At 41.6% G+C, this 22,600-nt stretch overlaps 1 protein-coding gene across 2 annotated transcripts in view; it reads left to right on the forward strand.

Moving 5' to 3' along the window:
• The window catches only part of RSBN1L (round spermatid basic protein 1 like), a 49,814-nt gene continuing 27,214 nt past the window's right edge, over positions 1 to 22,600 (forward strand). The window contains exons 1-2 of one of the 2 annotated variants that reach the window (XM_084811522.1): positions 1 to 654; positions 20,955 to 21,068. In XM_084811522.1, the coding sequence (XP_084667648.1) occupies positions 39 to 654; positions 20,955 to 21,068 (730 nt within the window). In that variant the 5' untranslated portion in view covers positions 1 to 38. The remainder of the gene's footprint in view (positions 655 to 20,954; positions 21,069 to 22,600) is intronic. The other variant, XM_084811523.1, reaches the window with a different exon arrangement.

Raw genomic sequence — 22,600 nt, forward strand, 5'->3', positions numbered from 1 at the left:
GGCCAGCGCTGGGAGGTAAATAGAAGCAGGATCTCAAAATGGCGGAGCCAGCGAGTCCCGTACGCGGAGCGACGGTGGCGCCGCCGCCGGAGCCCTTCGCTTCGAGCCTGGTGGCGGACCCCAGAGCCGCGCAGCGCGGCTTCCAGCCGGCCGCCAAGCGCGTGAAAGGGGAAGAGCGGGGCCTCAAAGGCCCGAAGCGCGTCAACGGCGAGGGCGGCGGCGGCAATAGGCCGGCGCCGCAGCCGCCGCACGTACCAGTGGCGCCAAGCCCGGTAGGTCACGGGAGCCCTGCCGTGTGGAGCCTCGCAGCGTTTCCTTCGGGAGCCGGCGGCGGCACCACCACCACCACCGGCGGCGGCGGGTCACTCGTTTTCCCGCCTCAGTTGCCCCACCAGTTGCCGCCGCCGCCGCCCTCCCCCCGCCCCCACCAGTGCTCGGCCGCAGGCGGTGATGGAGGCGGCGGCGGCAAGAGCAAGAGGCCCAAGGAGAAACGCGACAAGGAGAAGAGGAAGCCGCCGCCGGCGCAGGCGATGGGGGGAGTAGGCGGCGGCGGCGGCGGCCTGAGCGCGGCTGGTCGCGGGGAGAACGGCGACGCGAAGATGTTGCTCCAGCAGCCGCAGCACCACCGCCGCCATCACCGCCGCCGCCCGGAAGGTGAGTGGCGCGACCCTTCTGGGGTCAGCGGCGGGCCCCCGCCTCGGCGATCGGGGCAGTAGAAGTGCGGGGAGGGGTGCCGAGCGGAAAGCGGGGGGTGGCAGGGCTGGCGGGGAAACGGCCTGCCCGCGTCGCTGGCGCCTTGGGGCTCCCCGGAGGGCCGCCGCGCGGGGAAGGGGGCAGGAAATGGATGTTCTCCGCCGCGGGTCCGCAGCCGGAATGGCTGCCTGGCCGCACAGGGAATGAGCGTTGGCTCACTCGCCGCGTCTCGCTCGTGGGTGGTTGTCCCTAGACCATAATCTCCAGGGCTGCCTTATCCTCCTGTGATTGCTAGGGCCACATCTGGGAATGATTTAAGGCCGGCAGACCCCAGTGCTATCGGCTGGAGGGGGTGGCGTGGCGGCAATGGTGTAGACGTAGACAGGGCGGCAACAGGAGCGCGGTCTCGCGGCTCCTGTCAAAAAGGGGGTGTGGAAACGGCTGTTGCCTTAGGTGAAACCCGCCAGAGGCCTTAGGTTTTCAGACCTGTTAGGGAAATAAGGGTGCCTTGTAGTGGATGGCGAAGATCCAGCCCGGTATCTAACAACAAAATCGCCTTCTTCCGTTGTAATGCAGTTACAATGCAAACTTCAGCCGGGCATAAATATCCACCTCCTTGTGCGCGTGAAAGGCGTAATGGGGTTAATTTTGATAGATTGTGTCCAGAGGTAGATGCAGATGTGCCTCTGAAGATGGGCATTCCAACCGTACGTACAGCCGTGTAAATTATTTCAACATTTAATGATGTGCCTAAATTTAATACGTTACTTTGGTCTTCAAAATGACTGGCTTGTTATAGCAAACTTACAAGGGTTCAACTGTCGCACAGTTGCTTAGAGATTAAAGAAGTGTTGTAAACTTGATTTGAACCCAGAGTGTTTTTAAAAGTCCTAATAGAATGATCATACAAAAGATGTTCAATATGAACTTTAGGCACAATCCTATCTAATGTCAATATGTGGCTGAGCTGCATAGGATGCAGATGGAACTTGCCTCCAAATAATTGTGCATAAAATTCGACCTGATTGGAGTTGCCAGGGATTCAACATAACTAGTCTCCACTTGTCGTTGATGCAGCTGGTAATTCTGCTTTTTACACCGATATAGGGAACTTACTCAGACCCACTGAACCTGTATAACTGAACCTTATATAGGCCTCAAGTGGGAAGAAATGGGATGTGGTAGGGAAAGTGTTAAATTGGCAGGATTGGTAATCTATCTTGAACTTGTGGAAAGGCTGAAATTCAAAACCAGGAGTGATGTTAAGGGATGGCCCCATAGCGCAATTAAAAAAAGAAAAAGCATGCATACTCTTCTGTATATGTACAGCTGGCATATACAAATACACCAAATACGCCCCCATAACCAAACAGTTATTGTTGAATAGAATGGCATCTGGACAGGTTGGTACATCTGATGCCAACCAGCTTATGCAGGTGCAAGCAAGGATTTAGTGGCAGCCATCTTAGCTGGAGTATAGAATGAGCTGCGTTTCTCAGGCAGTAGCATTCAGCATGTTAGGAAGTGTTAATTGCATTGCTTCAAGGAACCTGTATTAGTTTCAGAATAGTGCTAAGCTGATACGGGTAAATTTCAACTATGAATAGTTTGTGATGCTTAGTATTTCAAAGTTGTACAACAGCTTGCCCCTATTGATTCAAAGGGACTGCATTGGTCTATGGAATTTCTGGATTGTATTAAAAGATTTACAGCGCTGAGTAAAAACATTTACTCAGAAATATGCCCCAGAGAGTCAGTGGGCTTTACTCTTTAAGAATACATTGGATTGTGGCCTTAGATGCTTCACTTCATTGAAAGTTAATTATGGTGGGCTGTGGAGTTCTCATATCCTTAAATCTTCATCCAAATATTTGTGTAAGCCTATAGATTTGACTCTGAGGGAAATCGTTGTCTGATTAGATGCGTCTTCCAAGTCCTGTTGAAAATAGTTTCTGATCATGTTATTAGAAACTCCACAGTACTGGAGCTGTGTTCAGTGGCAAGATATCTGTCACAGATAAAGGCTACATAAACTGGAATAAGTACTTGAGAGCCAAAGTAAATGTGATGGGGCAGCCATGTTTATTTATTAATATGTCTGGCTCCTACATGCAATAAGCAGGGGACGGGCAGTCTTATTTGTTTATATGAAATGAAGTGTATGGATGAGGGGAGTGATACTGTCCTCATTTCCTCTTATATCACTGCATTTCTGAAGCACTGTTTTCACAGCCCGTAACTGCTACTGGAAGGGAGCCAGGTTTGGGAGAAAAATGCTTGAAATACTAGAGTGCAGCAAAGTATGATGGAGAAGGCTTCAGCTCCCCTCACCTGCACGTTCCTTTCATGAAAAAAACAGACACTACCACCCTGCTGTTGCATTGTGTGTGAAATGGGCAGACATGTGAATAAAAGCCACATGGCTGCCCTATCGCATCTAATGTGGCACAGAGATTTCAGATGTAAAACTATGTAGTTACTTGCCCTTTTCAGCCACTGCTTGACTTCACATTTGTTTTCAATATGCAACAGTAAACCATTCACTCTTGTAACATATCCAGAATGCATTTATATTTTTAGGGCTGTAGCTGTCAATTGTGAATATATTGTAAAAGCTAGTTTTAAGTCCCCTTTAAGACTTCATTTAGCAGCATTACATTATTTAGGGTGGCTAAAACAAAAAAGGATTGTGAATAGCTGCAAAAGGATCTCTGAAAACGGGGAGAATGGGTATTAAAGTGGTAAATGTTCAAGGTAGGCAAGTGTAAAGTAATGCACCTTGGGGCAAAAATGCCTAACTTCACATATAGGCCAATGGGGTCTGAGCTGGTGGTGACAAACTGAGGAACAAATTTTGAGGTTGTGGTGGATAGCTTGATGAAAATGTCAACCCAGTGTGCAGTTGCTGTGAAAAAGGAAAATTCAATTTTTGGGATCATTGGGAAATGAATCAAAATAAAACTTACACTATCAGAAAGCCCTTATACAAAGTGATCTGTGATCTGTGGTGTGATCACGCTTGGAATACTGCATACAATTCTGGTCATTGCCCCTCAAAAAGACTATTGTAGAGATAGAAAAGGTGCAGAACATGGCAACGAAAAATTTTGAGGAGCTGGAGCAACTCCCTTTTGTGAAAAGCTTACTCATGAGTCCCTTATGAGGCATTTTAACTTCAAAAAAAATGTGAATAAAAGGGGCCATGATAACAAGAGACTGTCAAGTGGGTAGGGAGTTTTTCTCCCTCTTATAATATAGAACCCAGGATCATTCAATGAAGCTGAGTGGTGGGAATTTCAGGACAGATAAAAGGAAGTACTTCTTTACACAGCACATACATGAACTATGGAATTTGCTACTAGAAATGTAGTGATGGCCTCTTAAGTTGGACAGCTTTAAAACAAAATTAAACAAATTCATGGAGTATAATGCTAACAATGGCTGCTAATCATGATGTCTATATATTATCTCCAGTATCTGAGACAGTATGCCTCTGTATGCCAGTTGCTTGGGAAGACAAGCTGGGGATGCTATTGCATTCACGTCCTGCTTGTAGGATTCTAATAGACATCTTGTTGGCTCCTGTGCCAACAGAATGCTGGGCTAGATAGGTCCTTGGTACATTCAGTGTTTCTCTGATTTTGTTAAAACTGTTTCAGCAGAATTAGCTTTAAGAACAATTCCAGACAGTGTAAATGTTTGAGAACTTGTGAGGAAATGAGATAGGAGGAATAATTTCTCTTTTTAACAGCCAGACTAGAGAATTTTTAAAGCATGTTGCAGGTTCTTCAAGCCTGTAGCATGGGTAAGTATTACTTCCAGGTAAGCACAAGGAAATGCTTGTAAAATGGAAAATATTTTATTCTCTCTGCCTAAAAATGACAGTAAGAGGAATCAGTATACAACAGTTGACAAAAGTATGTGTAGGTATTCATCTAGTAAAAAAATAATAATTACAAGGCTGATCTGCTAATCACACCAATATGAAAAGTGGTATTCTAAGCAGGATTAAAATTTCTAATCAATGCAGTGTTTTCAGAGTTTTCATATTGATTTATAACTTAATAGTTTGTAGTTAGTGTGGTATAGTAGATTGTGTCAGACTTGGTCTGTAGGCTTAAATTTCTGCTCATCCATGAAGTTCACTTGGTGACCTTGAGGCAGTCATTATTTCTCAGCCTAATCTACTTCTTAAGAGTTGTGAGAATATAAAGGGAATGTGTATGGATGGGGAAAGGGAACGTCGTGTATGTCATTCTAAGGCAGCCTTCCCCAACCTGGGGCCCTCCAGAAGTTTTCCACCTCAGCTATCATTAAACCCTAGCCAGCATGGCCAGAAATGCTGGGAGATGTAGTCCAAAACATCTGGAGGAAACCAGGTTGGGGAAGGTAGCTCTATGGTATTTGTAAGAAGAGTGGAATAAAATGTGAAAAATGGTTACAATGTTTAGGCATTTCAATATCTGTACTTTTAGGACTGGGAACAAAAACTTTCTGAAAGATACTAGTTTATCTTGGTGATAGTGACACCTGACCAAACAATCTGGACAGCGTTATGCCTTTTCTGGATAGACTGCACAGTCCAAATGACTTGTGCTTTCAAGTGCTAACATAACCAGACCTCCTTTTCTTCCCATGGTGGTTTCATGACTGATTTCCCCAGTGTCTGAACACTAAATACACTTCCAAATAGAGATATAAACGTGCTTTATACTAGGGAATGTTGATGCTGGAGGGTGGACAAGGGCCTGGCTCTTGTAAGCATACTTCTTCCAGTTCTCTAAGCCTGGGCGTACAGCCTCAGGAACTCAAAATTGGAGAATAGCATAAGGGCTAGGCTGCTGCTTCAGAATCTTCAGACTTCCTTCTCCTGTCTTGCCGAGCAGGTAGAAGGTGCCTGGTGCCATGGTAAGAATGGAGAGGGGGTTGCTCTTTGACTCCACCAATTAGTCTGTTGCTGCTTGACTTGTTAGGAAATTTGTAAAAATCCCTTGTTGCATCTAACTGGCCAGCACCAAATGCTTCACATGAAGGTTCCGTAAACCATCAACTGAGAAAAGTTGAGCTAAAGCTTAAATTGCTTGGTATTGGTAAATTGGTTTTCCCAATAGAACCTTTCAGAATCCTTTTCAAGAAAATTGTTATGTTATATAGCTTTACTAATTCAGAAACAAGGAAACATAATTAAAATCCATATAATTGGAAAAGGTGAACTTAATACAAACAGCCAGCTATAACTTTTTTTTTTCTGTGAGCTTCACTTGTGCATGAATTTTGTCATACTACAGATGTATCATAAGATTGAAATGTAGCTAATAGGCAAGGTTACGCTCTAATTTAGTTGAATTTCTATTTTCATGTTGCCAGTGTCATGGTTGTCAACTTTAAGATTATCTGAACAATTCTGTAGCACTTAATGTGAAGAATGGCTTATACTTGAAGTCCAAACTCTGCTATCTCTGTATATGAGTGTTCAACAAAAAATGTTCTAGGTTACTGGGGGAGCTAACATGAATTTTCCCCCAATCTGGGCTGTAAGTCTCTGGTTTTTACCTCTTCCCTTTCAATGAGGTACAGGCAAGGGCTGGGATTAATAGTGTTGGGTTGAAAGCACAGGAGGATGAATGCTTCTCTGCATTGTAATGTCCATTTTTTTCTCATTTCACACTGGTGTTCTGAACTTGAGTAAACTAATGACTGACCTACGAAAACAAAAGGGTTCTGAAGCTTGAGGAGTTTCCCTGCTGTTACCCAGTGAACATGAAAAGCACTGATGACTTGTGTGGATATTGTACATGTACTTGACTGTAGGCCTAACTTTTTGTTTTATATCCATATATATTTAGCATGAAACTAGGTTCATGTTTTTAACATTTGTATGATCACTTATGGGAGAAGCTTAATATTTACAGGAGCCATATAAATGCACAGTCTGTACCTGCAACATAGGCCATGCATTTAGGATGATATAAAGTTTATTAATAAGTTGGTGGTGACATAACATGGGTAGAGCTTTGTGTTTTGAAACTATGATTTAAAAACTCATTGTCTTACCCTTTTGTTTTGGTGATTTAATCATTACTGGTTATAATATTATAAATAAGTAGTGTAAATGGCCTCGTAGGCCCGTTCCAACCCTATTACACTGTTCTATGATGGCATACCTTTATGCAGCTCTAACAGCTTACACAATCTGTATTGATTTTTATGTTATTTCTTTCTGCTGCCATGCCAGCAGATAACCTTTTTAATTTCTCCAGGGCTTGAACTATCTTGGAATATTTATATAAGACACTCGAAAACATACAAAAAATCTTACTGCTTCATACTTTTACTAAAAGAGGCGAAGTACTGACTAGTAAATATACAGTCAGGGCCAGAAATATCGGAACAAGGACAACTGTTTTGGCAGTTGGCCTCTGCACACCACCACATTGAAGTTGAAAGGAAACACACCCAGATGGGAGCGAAGTCAGGACTTTCAGCTGTAATTCAAGGGGGTTGACAAAAGTGGGGCACTAACCATTCAGGAAGTACAGCCAGTGGCATACACACCACTGGTGGCTCATAAGTAATGGAACAAACCAACATCATTTCAAACTTAAGGATCGTCTTTAATACCTGGATGAAAATCCTTTGCAGTCAATGACTGCCTGAAGTCTGGAACCCATGGACATGACCAAATGCTGAGTTTCCTCCCTCGAGATGCTTTGCCAGGCCTTCGCTGAAGCTGCCTTCAGCTGCTGCTTGTTTGTGGGTCTTTCTGCCTTCAGTCTTGTCTTCAGTAAGTGAAAAGCATACTCTATTGGGTTGAGATCAGGTGACTGACTTGGCCATTGAAGAACATCCCACTTCTTTGCCTTGAGAAGCTCTTGGGTAGCTTTTGCTGTATGTTTTGGGTCATTACCCATCTGCAATATGAAGCGGCGTCCTATCAGTTTGGCAGCATTCAGCTGACTTTGAGCAGAGAGTGTAGCCCTCTACACTTCAGAATTCATCCTGCTGCTTTGATCAGCAGTCAGGTCATCAATAAACACCAGTGACCCAGCTCCATTGGCAGCCATACATGCCCATGCCATAACACTGCCTCCACCATGTTTGACAAATGATGTGGTATGCTTTGGATCCTGAGCTGTTCCTTTCCTTCTCCATACTTTTCTCTTCCCATCATTGTGGTACAAGTTAATCTCGGTTTCACCAGTCCAAAGAATCTTATTCCAGAACTGGGCAGGCTTTTTAGGCCAGGCTAATCTGGCATGTCTGTTCTTGAGCATTACCAGTGGTTTGCACCTTGTTGTGAAGCCTCTGTATTTACATTTATAAAGCCGTCTCTTGACTGTAGATGTTGACAATGACATGCCTACCTCCGCAAGAGCGTTCTTGACCTGGCTAGATGTTGTGAAAGGGTTCCTCTTTACCATGAGCAGAATTCTACGGTCATCCACTTTAGATGTCTTCCATGGTCTTCCAGGCCTTTTGCTGTTGCTGAGCTTGCTAGTTAATTCCTTCTTTTTCACGATGTTCCAAACTGTTGTATTGGCCACTCCCACTTTTTTTGCTATCTCTCTGATGGGTTTATGTTTTTTCTTCTGCCTAATGATGGCCTCCTTCACTCGCATGGACACCTCTTTGGACCTCGTGTTGGGAGTTCCATTGAACAGCTACCAAATGCAAATGTAACACTCAGAACCACCTCCAGGCCTTTTATCTGCTTGATTGGTCATGGGGTACCCAGGAAACAGGCCACACCTGGCCATGCAGCTGTTTGTCAGCCATTCATTCCGTTACTTATGAGCCACCAATGACGAGGGTGTGTGTATGCCACTGGCTGTCCTTCCTGAATGGTTAGTGCCCCACTTTTGTCAAACCCCTTGAATTACAGCTGAAAGACCTGACTTCGCTCCTATCTGGGTGTGTTTCCTTTCAACTTCAATGTGGTGGTGTACGGAGGCCAACTGCCAAAACAGTTATCCTTGTTCCGATATTTCTGGCCCTGACTGTACATTTAGGTGTCACTTTTTCAGATTTGATATGGAATTTTTGTCATGAATACTGTTTTCTGAAGTGGCACAGAGCAAAAATATTTGCTAAAGAGATGACATGTTAATAAAGGACACTGAAATTGTGCAAAGTGAAACTACAGCTGCAATCCTATACACACTGCCTTGGGATACAATGGTGTAACTGAGTAAACAAGCACAGGATTGCAGTTGAAATCGTATGCATACAGTCAATGGTTTGGTATATTTTTTCAAATGTGAGGGTAATCTGAGTTATATTACCCCCACCTTTTTTAATACACTAAGCCATAGACTATATGCACAAGAATTACACAGTAATCCTCTGCATGTTTACTCAAAAGTAAGTGTATTACGTAACATTATTACACAGCAAAATTTACTTCTTTGTATCAGTTAGATAAAATACTGAAAGCAGGCCAAGAATTTGTGAGTATTGCTGATATACTATGGTTTTAAAAACAAGCTATAAAGAAAAACGCTTGGTCTCGGTTATAAGACCTTTAGTTGATATAATATAAATTATATATTAGCCCTGGTTTATCCCCATTAACATCAGTATTTCATAATGAACAGACATTTGGCAATATGCAGCACTGCTACTCCACTTGTGCTGTTGGCATATTGCTAGAGGTTGCTTGCAGTAGTGGTATGTCAGTAGCGTAAGTGCAACAGCAGTGTTAGATACTGCCCATAAAGTTTGGTGTCTAATTTGGGTGATTTTACTACATGGAAATAAACAGAGTTCAAGATCTAATGTCTGATAGCCATGTTAGTTCATATAATGAACTCAGTAGTTATACTGGAAGGCCATCTATATTTCCATTTTTTAAAGTTAGATACATAACACAACTTCTTAAATATTCTAAAATAAGTGTAAAGTCAACATGTGAAACATGGAGAACCAGATATTTTTCATATAATCTTATTAGTTAAATTTATAGTTTCTTAAATTTATAGTCATTTTATCAAATACCTTTTTTGTTGAAAAATACAAAAGACAAAATGGGCCAAGGTCTAAATGTAACATAAAGAATGGGCATGGATTTTTAAATATATAGCAGCAAATTTGCTCAACAGTAACTTAAAGGACAATCTCTTTAAAACAATTTGTCAGTGGTATTTAACTCTACATATACTGACTACTCTTTACTCAAATGTATCGGACATTTGGAGGAGATGTCGGTCTTTCTCCCATTTATTATTATTTTTTTTACATGTCTTTTGGCTTTGTCCAAAACTTAAGGAATATTGGAAAGATATAATAGGTTAAATCCAAACATAGGGTACTTCCAGATAGAGGGCTCCTAACATTACCAGTCAGTAGGCATTGTGCATCTATTACCTCTTTTCTTCATTAATAGATTTTCTGCAGTAAGTGAAAAGATAGGAGAACTTGTGGGAAAATACAGGAGGGTTATGAGTAGAAGATGCCATTGTCTTGACCCCACCCCCATAAAATTCTGTGAATGAGGCAGGAGGATAGCATGATAAAGCCTGTCTGGAAGCATTCTTACTCATACTTAGAATAGACCCATTGAAATCAAATTATGACTAAGTCTAGATCCACCTCCCTGTCTATAAGAAAATTATGAGTATCTGCTACCTGACTTCTAAAATAATTCTAAGTTATCTAAGTCAGGATGTAGAACTAGTAGATTTACAATTAATCCTTAGTTTATTTATAGCTGGGAAAATATGTATTGCTAAATGTAGGAAAATACATTCTATGACGGATTGATTTAAGATTTGGCAAATGAGTTTTCTTGGTAATTCAAGTTTCTTGTGTTGAAACTGATATATTTGGTAAACAAGCATGCAGGCAAACTGGTTGCTATAACAATTAAACACACTGGTTTGCAATTAAATAAGTATTCATTCAATATAGGAGCATAATTCAAAACCTTTGATCATGCAGCCAACATGCCTTTTGCTCTGCCAAACTGTATTTGCTTAGACAAATCTGTTTTGGTTTTCTGTACACTTACTAAGATCACTTATTTGGAATTGCATCCTGATAATTTTTTGTTTACTTGAAAATAAGTGTTCTGAATTTTTCAGAAGCAAGGGCAAAATTATGTTTCTACATAAGATGGAAAGAATCTTAGTGCTCTTGGTTGTCACATATGTTCATAATAGGAGGTAAATGTTTTACAGCATTTATTGACTTAAAATCCACCTTTGATTCCATCTCTCGCGAATGTCTGTGGTGCAAATTGGAGCAATATTCTATTGATAAACGGTTACTGTTTTTGATACATACATTGTACTATAATACATCTGCACAGGTATGATGTAGTAATGTTGGCCATCTCTCAAAGGACATTGCCTCTACCCCCAGAGTTAGGCAAGGGTGTGTTCTTGCCCCTATTTAATTTATATTTGGCTGACCTTCCCTCTGTGTTAGGCTCATTACCTTCCCATCCACCTAAGCTTGGATCCACAAAGGTCTTTGTCATTTTGCATGCTGACGATGCAGTTCTGATTTCTCAGACATGCTTGGGCCTTCAGAGATTGCTGATTGGGTTTGTTGATAACTGTCAGAAAAACTTTCTAAATCTAAAGTTTTGGCCTTTTCAAATAGGAAGGTTAGGTACTCCTGGACTCTGAATAATAACAGATTTGAGCAAGTAGATACATATAAATATCTAGGTATCTGGTTTTATGAAACTGTAAATTGGAGGGTGCAGGGGAAATCTGTTAAGGCCAAAGCTGAACAAAATGTGAATACTATAGTCCGTTTTTTCTTTACTAAAGGTGGAAAACACATTCCATCCGCCATCCGGGTTTATAAAGCTAAAATTGTCTCTCAGACACTCTTTGGGGCAACAGTTTGGTTTCCAACTGCTAAATGCTCTCTAGAAGGTATACAGTCTTATTTTCTCAGCTCTATATTTGGTGTGCCCAGGTGTGTTTTGGGTGCTGTTCTTAATCTGGAGGCTGGCCTTAATTCTTTGAAGTGTCTGGCGTGGACATATTCCATTCATTTCTGGCTCTGTTGCTGCCTTGTGCTCCCTTCCACCTCCTTTGCATCTTTGGCAGTAACTGATTCCTGTGCATCACTTTGGAGAAAGGAAGTGGTGCAGAAAGTTAATTCAATAGGGCTTTCTTATTTACTATCTTTGGACTGGAATAGCGCAGAATTTCTAGTTAAACAGAGGTTGTGAGATATTGACCTCCAGGAACTCCATTGTGTGCCACAGGGCCTGTGTTCCCCCAGATTTTGGCGTTTGCCAGGCTCCTTCTTCAAAGACTTATTTAAACTGGCTGTCAATTCCTAAATCTAGGAAAGCATTCTTTTTGGCCCAGCTTAATGTTTCACCCTCTGAACTCTTAGCTAGAAGATATTCCAAAACACCTGTAAATGGGAGATGCTGCCTTTGTGACTGTGTTGAAGTGGAATCTGTAATACATGTTCTGTTTAATTGCAGGGGTCAGAGATGCCCTGATACTTCCAGTTAATCTTTTCCGGTTGGTCTTTAGAATCTCTTATGTGTACCTTACTCGAAGGATCCAACAGATTAAATCACCGAGAAAGTTGCTAAATGTTTGGATGTTGCTATTTTAACTAGATCCTCTGTGGCACTTAATTTTATGATGTAGATCAATATATTTTATTGTTATGTACTTTTGTATCTTTTGCTGGTGGTCAGTTGACCATAAATAAAGGATTCATTCATTCATTCTTTCATTCATAATAATAGAACTGATTGCAGAGTTCAGGTGGTTGGAGTGCATAAATCAGATTGCAAGATTACCCAGATATGCACAAATAAACACAAAGGTAGCTGTGTTGATGGTAAGGGAAATTCTAAAATCTGTATTAGTGTAATGACTTTACCAGGCCAACCAAATTTTGCTATCTATTTATTTTTACATTTCTAATCTGCTCAATGAAACCTGTACGAGGGTCAAGAAGCAACAGTAAGAACCAGACATGGAACAACCAATTGGTTCAAAATTGGGAAAGGAGTACGACAAGGCTGCATATTGTCACCCTGCTTATTTAACTTATATGCAGAGTACATCATGAGAAATGCCGGGTTGGATGAATCAGAGGTCGGAATTAAGATTGCCGGGAGAATTATCAACAACCTCCGATATGCAGACGATACCACCCTAATGGCAGAAAGCGAAGAGGATCTCAAGAGCCTCTTGTTGAGGGTGAAAGAGGAGAGTGCAAAAGCTGGTTTGAAACTCAACATTAAAAAAACGAAGATCATGGCATCTGGCCCTATCACTTCCTGGCATATAGAAGGGGAAGAAATGGAAGCAGTGACAGATTTTACTTTCTTGGGCTCCAAGATCACCGCAGACGGTGACTGTAGCCATGAAATTAAAAGACGCTTGCTCCTTGGGAGGAAAGCTATGGCCAACCTAGACAGCATAGTAAGAAGCAGAGACATCACCTTGCCGACAAAGGTCCGTCTAATCAATGCTATGGTTTTCCCAGTAGTAATGTATGGCTGTGAGAGCTGGACTATAAGGAAGGCTGAGCGCCGAAGAATTGATGCTTTCGAACTGTGGTGCTGGAGAAGACTCTTACGAGTCCCCTGGACTGCAAGGAGGTCAAATCAGTCCATCCTAAAGGAAATCAACCCTGAGTGCTCATTGGAAGGACAGATACTGAAGCTGAAGCTCCAATATTTTGGCCACCTAATGCGAAGAGAAAACTCCCTGGAAAAGACCCTGATGCTGGGAAAGACTGAAGGCAAAAGGAGAAGGGGACGGCAGAGGATGAGATGGCTAGATAGCATCACGGATGCAATGAATATGAACTTGAGCACGCTCCGGGAGAGAGCGCAGGACAGGAAGGCCTGGCGTGCTATGGTCCATGGGGTCACGAAGAGTCGGACACGACTGAACGACTGAACAACAACAATCTGCTCAATAACCAATGTTCTCTGGGTGGATTACAAAGAGTTAGCCTAATAGAGGTATTGTACTGATATGGATTTCAGATAGGCACAGTTAATGATCCTGCTCAGATAAATAGTAGACTCCTGGATTCTATGCCTTTTGAGCAATTTAATGTTTTCTCAGTGCTTTCTGATACATTTACCTGGGAAAAAGCATCAGCATGCTTGAACTGCAGTGGAGGTCCCCCTCTCCCTTTCTTCTCTTGGAGAATTTAGAATTAGGGACAAGGTGCTCCATTTGAATGAAGTTGTTGTTCTGTGCTATATTGCCAGAAAGTTGTTTATTCTAAAAATTGTTGTCTAAGGTGTTTCTTTTCACTGTAGAAATTTGGCGATTTTATATAATTTAGAAGAAACTGATAAAACTAACACTCCTGAGGTTTCTAAAAACATGTCTTAATCATGTCAGTCGTTCTTTTTTTGCAGTAGACCAGTAATCTTCTAATTTGAAGTTCATGATTTTTTTTGGCATTAAGTGCATTCACAATGCTGCCTCTTAATTTTTACGTGGTGGTAGAATATGAGCAATCAGATGTTAGTACATTGTTCTGCCCTTCTGGTTATTAGACTGCTGCCGCCACCTTTGCCTCTTCATTTTGGGGAACTAGCTCACCACAGTGGGTTGCCTGAGAGAAAAAGAGATTGCACCACTTACGTCTTTAGCACTGGGTCACTCCCCCCCCCCCCTGTTGCGGAACAGGTGATAGTAATAGTGAAAGCAAGGCAAATAATTAAGGAAAGAAAGTATCCCACAGATGAGTACCTGAGATGGAAGCAGTGCAACCTCCTGTCCAGCTGTAAATTAGTTTACTTGGAATTAATACTTTCCTATCTTGTGTCTCTGAAACTTCTTCTATGGAACAATGGAATGTATACTGTTACACATCTTGCTGTGCTAAGCATCTGACTTCTTGGGATGAAGTTCTTAACTGAGAGAGTAGAAATTACATTGTATTTAAGATGAATACAAATGGTCATATAACTGTAGATTTAGAAGCTGTGCATTTTATCCAATAACCCTAAAAAAATAAACACAAATGTATCCTAGGGTGGTAAAATACTCCACAATCTCAAATGTGTCTGTAGTGTCATAAGAAGTGTGTTTTAAACTCAAAATAAGAGAAATATTAGAAAAGTAAAAATGGACAAGGTAAAGCTTTAGGCAAAATGTTATTGTCACTGAAACTAATATTTTTTGGTTGTGTGAGGTTTTCTGCCCCCATAACAAATCTGACTCTGGTGAGGTAAATGTTTCCCCAATGAAATGTCATAGCTTGTGCCATCCTACTGACATGTAGCGTATTTAAGCCTGCTTCGCTAGATCAATGTTCTTTGGAAAAACTTGTGGGACATTTTTATATCCCAGTACATTGCTTGTGTTTGGGAGATAAAGACACCCCATGGCAAAATCAATAGATTATTTAGGTAATTTATGCCCCAGGCATGAAAGAAAACAGTAAGTAAATTTGGGAACATTGTGCAAGTGCACAACAGTGTTACAGGAGGACTGTGTTGTAGGTCTTTTTCCTTTGTAAATTCTGCAATGTAAAATGCACTTGGGGTAAGCTTGCCATCCTGTCTTAGTGGATGAGGATTTAAGAAGATGGCAGATGAAGCTATGGACTGTATGTCTAACCCTTAAAGTTAGGGTTAGAGGAAGGCTTTGCTTGCTGCAATGATCGAGAACAAACTGTAATTTTAATGCTAATGTTGTTCTGTCTGCATACATCATATGTGAGAGTCAAGGATTAGAGAACTAGAATAGCCGAGTACAATGAGATATAGAACTTTATTAAGTGTATTTACTGCTAACCTGGGAAATGCCCCTGGGATGGTTTAGAATCATAAACAATATAAACAATAAAATAACTAAGGGAGCAGTCCTATTGCCACTGGGCAGTGTCCGGGGGACATAGAAACTTTTCGTTTTCTGGTTTTTGAGGTCAGAACCAGGGCTCCAGCCTCGGAGCCCAGAAACTACGCTCCCCTCCCCCTCATAGGTGGCGCGGTTCTCTTCGTGTTGGCTACATCTCCGCATTCGGAAACAGAGGGTGGAGATGGGGAAAAGTGGGCAGTCCTGGTGGAGGTGACTGCAGAATCCATGTCCTCCTGCTCTGAAGATCTTCGGCTAGGCAGGCAATTTTGCCTGTCTAGCCAAAAATGCAGGGCAGCCAGAGCACAGAGGCAACAATTGCCTCTGTGTTCTGGCTGCCCTGCATTGGATAGTTGTCAGCCTCTGAGTTTGGAGGCTGGTGACTGCCTGGATAGGATTTTGCTCTAAAACAATAATACAACAATGTAGATATCAACATCATAAAATATGAAAACATTAAAGACATTAAAAGTATTAAAGGGTCAGCAGTAAAGTTAATAAAGCAACAGATTAAAGATTAGACACTGTTGGAAGAGGATGGTCTTAAACTGGTGTCTAAATATATACAGTGAATATGCCAGGCGGATTTCCCTGGGAAGGGCATTCCACAGATGGGGCCACTACAGATAAGGTTCTTTCCCTGGTAGCCACCATCACTGTGGGTGCTGGCACCCAGAGAAGAGCCTCTGAAGATAATCGTAGCAGCCAGGCACAAACATATGGGTGAAGGTGATCCTTCAGGCAGACTAAACCATTTATGGCTTTAAAGGTCAGCACCAACACTTTGAATTGGGCTCAGAAACTGACTGGCAACCAGTGCAGTTGATGCAGCATTGGAGTAATATGTTCAAACTGGTCAGTCCCAATAAGCAGCCTTGCTGCTCTATTCTACACCAGTTAGTGTTAGTTTCTGGACCGTCTTCAGAAGTAGCCCCACGTATAATGTTTTTCAGTTCTCCAGGTGAGAGGTCACCAGTATGCACCAGATAACTGTAGCCAGGCTTTCCCTGTCCAGGTAGGGTCGTAGCTGGTATATCAATTAAAGTTGATAAGAAGTACTTCCTGCCACTGAGGCCAGTTGTTCCTTGAGTAATAGAGCTAAATCTATTAGCACCCATACTACGTACTGCTCCTTCTGGGGGAGTGCAACCGCATTTAGAGCAGATTAAATGCCACTTAACTGGACAGATAATCCACCTATTAACTGAACCTCCATCTTATCTTATGCATTATGATGGGCAAAAATTACCTTTATATATTTACCTTTATATATTTAAGACATCCATGTACAGAGATTGTCTTGCTTTAAGACTGGAGATGTAAATTTCCAGACGTTTTTGCAGTCATGACAACACTTTTGAGGAGGCAATTGAATTTTGGCAAAAATTAAAATATATCCTTCCTTATCAAACTTAAGCTAGCTTACTACTTTAAAAACTTGAAATATCTATAACATGTATATGTTTCTGTTATTTATCAAACATATATAAATACCTTCATTTTTATTAAACATTCTAAAATCAGTATTTGAGATGGAGAGGCAGGCTTCTACCACCAAAGATACCAAAATATATTTTAGTTTTTGCCTGTTGGGCAAAAGTGTTGAAAAACACCAACATTGTAGTAAACAAAAGGAAGATTTTATTATTTGGCCTTAATACTAAGGTCAATAAACCATTTTTATCATGTGGAAAAGCTCAGGAAAAATCTCTTATGTAAGAAAAGCATAGCATTTAGATATTCAGTTATATTTGGTAAAACATTAAGGGCATAATCTTGCTGGCTGGGCATGTAGAAAATGGTAGAACTTTTTTCTTTTAAACATGCAGAGAATCGCACCCTAAGCATTTCACTAGAATTAATTGTATGTATTAGGTGTGCATAGGATTGCAACTTTACCTGGGAAACAGTCCCATTCGACCAGGTTAATCCTACAGTCCAATCTAATGCCTGATGCATGTTTGAAGCCAGTGTCATAGCAATTGGAGTCAAAAAGAAATAGCATTAATTATAACCTGCTACACCCTTGAAAATACTAGCATAACTCAAGTTTGTTCGTTTAATATGAATAGGTACCTCTGGTTTTAATTTAGGAAAAAAGTGTGTCTTGGATAGTAAAATAAGACTATTTTATTTTTCCAATCATGTAATTAATGTAATATTATTATTAAAGAGTTCATTGTTTTTCATATGTTAAGGTTGCAGTCGTATGCATGCTTATCTGAAGAGCCAGCTCCATTGAACCTAGTGAGGCCTGCAGCGTCATCTGATGTATGTTTGAAGCATCATACTAACTGGAGAAAAAATAACATTTATACCATGCATTATTGAAAATACTAGTATAATTCACGTTTATTTCTTTAATGTGAGTCAGTGTTGGAATGATACATAGATCCACTCTTACAGTCCCCTCCAATAGCCAACTCAGGACACAGACTACGAGGATTCTTTGCAAGGCTTTATTCCTTTATGACTCTTACAGATACTAATCACTAGTGACTAAGCAAGGAACTGCACTGGGGTAGATAGCAAAGTAGCCTAAGCTCCAGGTAAGGCAGTTGGTCCCCGTTTGAAGGAGAACCGTGGGAAGACTCTGAGCTTATGGGCTATGGAGAGATCCTCCCTCTTACCCTTGGGTCCTCGGGACACGACTGTTGTTTTAGCGCCAAACGAGCAGAGCGCCTCCTTTCGGGGCCTTCCATCTGTTGCCGCTCCCTGCGTCTGCACCGAGCGTCCAGCAAGCCCCCCTCAGCTTGCTCTCACTTACAGGGTCACTATCTCAGGAATGCTGGCAGGAGGAATCTCTGCCAGCTGCTGTGCTTATGAGAGATGAGCGAGCTCCTCTCCCACGGATTGCTGTTCTTCCTCAGAATCAGAACTGCTCTGGAGCTCTATGGGCTCAGTTTCCACCCTGACACAAATACAGCTTCTGAGGGAGGATTAGAATTGAGTATGAATCCATCAGGATTTAAGATGGTCTTCCCAAACCTGGTCTGAAATAGGACAATTTGGAGCTTGAAATCAAGGAACAAAGAGCTCCTAAAGCCAGCTACCAAACAATTATGGAATCATTATTAAGAGAAGATGAAGGTAGTCATGTTGGCCCAAAAAACAATTCTAAAAGAAAAATGCTTAAATCCGTATTGATATAATACCTTTATTAGGCCAACCCGAAGGTCACAAAATACTGTGTAAGCTTTTGGGTTCTTCAGAACTCTTCATCAGGGAAGATGGTCAATTAAGCAAATGGGTGGGGCGACTTGCTGATAATAAAGCCATGGCATCTGCATTTGGTTATAGTCTTAAGATGGAAAGTGGGAGGGGGATGCAGACATTCAAATTAGGCTCTACCAAGTACTGAGACGTGGGTCCCTCCCAAGGGTTGCTGGAAGGAGAAACTGGTTACTTGGAAGCGCCCCCCCCGCCGCCGTCAACATTTTCCAGAATGTGTTTTCCAATTTACAAATGAATGCTTGTAATTATTAATGGTAAATTGATAAGCAGGAAACGATGCTGATAGAGTGAGGTTCAGTTTGTTTGTTTGTTTTCCTTAGATACCTTTGATCTCAACATGCTTATTGCATAGTCTTTGACTGATGATGTTGGTTGCCCTCTGGAAGCAGATCCAGAACAGCTGGATATTTTAGCATCCTCATTCTTAAACAGATTGGAAAAACTTACCTCTTGTAGGTTTTGAAACGCTACACCCCTGGTCAGTTACTACTTGTGTCAGTTGTCTCTAACTTGGAGCAGTCTGCTGGGTGACTTCTTCATTATAGTAAACATTTGTTTTCTAATGATTTAGAAAACCACTACAGTAGTTGTGTGGGCTTGTAGATAAATTAAACAACTGGGTTGACGGGAGAATATTGTACAGTGGCTGTTTACTCATTTTTAACATGAAATAAGATATGTATTTCTTTAAATGGGCTTGTACAGAGCCTGTTCATTTCTTTAGGGCACAATCCTATGGCCACTAGATAGTGGTTAGATGGCCATAGGATTGGTCCATTCCCAGAGAACCGCCTCCCCACCCCCTCCCTCACCGCCTTGTAGGTAGCACAGATCGTCTCCGCACTCTGTGCTTATAAGAGCAGCGCAGAGCAGGGGGAAAGGGGACGTTCCTGGGGGTGGGGCATTTGTAAGTGCCGGTATGACACTTCCTATATGTCGTCTGGCCTCCCCACCCCATGCACCAATGTCCTGCAGCTAGACAGCTGAAATCGGCCATATAGCTGCGAATGCGGGGTGGCTAGATTGTGGAGGAGATGATCCCCTCCTCCTATCGCCATAGGATTGCTCCCTCCCACAGGCAAAACATCAGAATGCCCAGTGCTTTATAGAGTGTTCTAGTCATTTGCAAGCAAGTTGTGTTTTACAGTAAAGGAGGATTATCCTGTTCTGTCATTCATTCTAGCTTTACTGTGTCAAGCAGCACTTGGGTAGCAATGAATATATCTCATAATCTGGAGCACAGACTAGAGAGCGAGTTTGTATGTATATGGATGGGGCTGGAGTAATTGCCCTATGAGGAAAGGTTACAATGTTTGAGGCATTTTAGCTTAGGGGAAAAAATGAGAGTAAGCTGGGAACATGATAGATGTGTATAACATTATGCATGATGTGGAGAAAGTGGATAGGGGGAAGTCTCTCTCTCTCTCTCTCTCAATACCAGAAACCAGGTTCATCCAATGAAGCAGAATGATGAGAGATTCAGACAAATAAAAGGAAGTACTTCTTCATACAGTGCATAGTTAAACTATGAAATTTGCTACCTCAAGATGTAGTGATGGCCACCAACTTGAACAGCTTAAAACGGGGATTAGACGGATACATGGAGGGAAGGCTGTCAGTAGCTACTAATCATGATGCCTACATGTTACCTCCATTTATCAAGACAGCATGCCTCTGTATGCCAGTTGCTTAGGAACAGGGGCGAGAGGGTGCTCTTGTGCTCATGTTCTGCTGTGGTCTTCCCATAGGCATTTGGTTGGCTACTGTGCAAACAGAATGCTGACTAGAAAGGTCTTCGGTCTGATTAAGCACAGATGTTCTTATGTTCTTAATTTAAAGCACTGTATCAATAGTTAGTAGTAATTGGCATTTTATATCACACAATTTTATTTTGTAGAGTTATATTTTGTGATCTTCGCCACCCTGAATTGTGGGAAGGGCAGGTTATAAACTATTAAATAAATTTGTATGTGTATAAGAGAGGCCTGTAATAGTGAACTGTCATCGTTCACGTTTTGAATATCTTTTTGCTTATCTTTTGTAATGTTCACGCTGAAATGGCTTAATCATGATTTATCAAAACTATCTAATTTATTTACCAAGCAAAGTGTTTGGATTTACCAGCTCTTTGTACTCATGCACCTCTCATTTAACCACTCTAGCAATTTCTCTTTATAACTTTCTTCTGGTTGAGTATGAAAAATTTTTCCTTTTTAGATCAAATCGTCAGAGACAAAATAATTGAAAGGGAAAAGCAGAAAGAAAAGAAGAAATACAGGTTAATATCTGAAATCAAGAAAGAAAATGGAGAAATGAAACTATTTCAGAAAGGTAACCTTGCACAAATGTGCACGATATAGCTTCTTTCATGTGTGTAACACTGTCCTTTCTTAAATAATTGGATTACTTGCTAGTTTTGCTTGTTGTAAACTTCAGTTTAATGATATGGGGAATAGAAACTAGAGCCCTAATTTCTCCTTTGATTATGTACTTAGGTACATTTGATGACAGGATGTCCAGGTCTATGGAGTAATGCATGGTTTATTTATCTTGATATATGTAAAAGGGTGGTTACTTACTTATTTATATCATTTGAATTTATAGCCTGTCCTTCAGTTTATGGTCACAGGGCAGGATACATACGTACATATCGATAAAAATCACCATTAAAAGCTCAGTTCACATTAATTCACTGCACAGCTTCACTACAGTGAGAAAACACCACAATCTTATATCCTTCATCTGTTTCCAAAGGCCTGGATGAAGAGGTGCATCTTGACTTGGTGATGAAATGCATATAATGAATGCACCAGAAGCATCTCAAACGGGAGGGAATTACACAAGCTTGGGGCTACCACAGAAAAGGCCCTTCCATGCACTGACACCCCAAGAATCTCCAAGGGTGGTGATATCAATAACAGTGGCTGCCTTGCTGATCTTAATACCCTGGCTGGTTTATAGGGGAGGAATTGCTCTTTCAGGTATTTGAGCCCAGAGTTGTTTAGGGAGTTTTATGTTAACATCAGCAGCTTGAATTGGGTTTAGAAGGAAATTGGCAACCAGTGAAGATATTTTAGGCCTGGAGTAATATGCGTCTTACTGATGCTATCTGTCATCACCCGGGTACATTCTGCACCTGTTGCAGCTTCCAAACACTCTTGAAGGGCAGCCCCATAGAGAACATTGTGATAATCCAACCTGGAGGTTACCAGAGCATGGACCGTTGTGGCCAGACTTTCACAGAATCATTGACTGGGTTCACACAGTCAATGATTCTGTCACTGAACAACCTGTGAAGAGAACCCATGGTTTGTTGTTGAGTTGTTAACTCTGGGTTGTTCGTGGTTAACAAATGATGGTTTGTTATCACAGCTGGGTTCAGACAACTCGATAACCCACAGTTCAATCACAACCCATACTCAATATTTGAGTGTGGGTTATCATGTTGTGTGAGCCCAGTCATAGAGTTGAAGGAGCCATTTAGGCCACCAGGCTTGATCCCCTTTCTCTGTCCAGGAAGGGCCGTAGCTGGAGATGGAGCTAAAAATAGGCAATTCTAACCACTGAGTTCAGGCTCCATGATGTCATTCACCCCATGTAGGGCTGGATGAGGAGTCATCTGGCCCCCACACCAATTTATTTCCCCATCCTTCATTTACAGCATGCTGCAAGGTTCTATCTTGTTCACCATGCTTTGTAACATCTACATGGAACTGCTGGGTGAAGTCATCCAGAGATTTGGAGTGGGGTGTCATCGGTGTGCTAATAAAAACATGGGATTCAACTGGGTATCAAAATCTGTTCCTGGGGAGTCTGTGGAAGTTCTAATCGGCCATCTGGGAGCAGCTTTGGAGTAGATGAGG

The sequence above is a fragment of the Heloderma suspectum genome, chromosome 7, assembly GCF_057233095.1.
Source record: "Heloderma suspectum isolate Gila_16-S chromosome 7, 16-S_ref, whole genome shotgun sequence".
In the NCBI taxonomy this organism is placed as follows: domain Eukaryota; kingdom Metazoa; phylum Chordata; class Lepidosauria; order Squamata; family Helodermatidae; genus Heloderma; species Heloderma suspectum.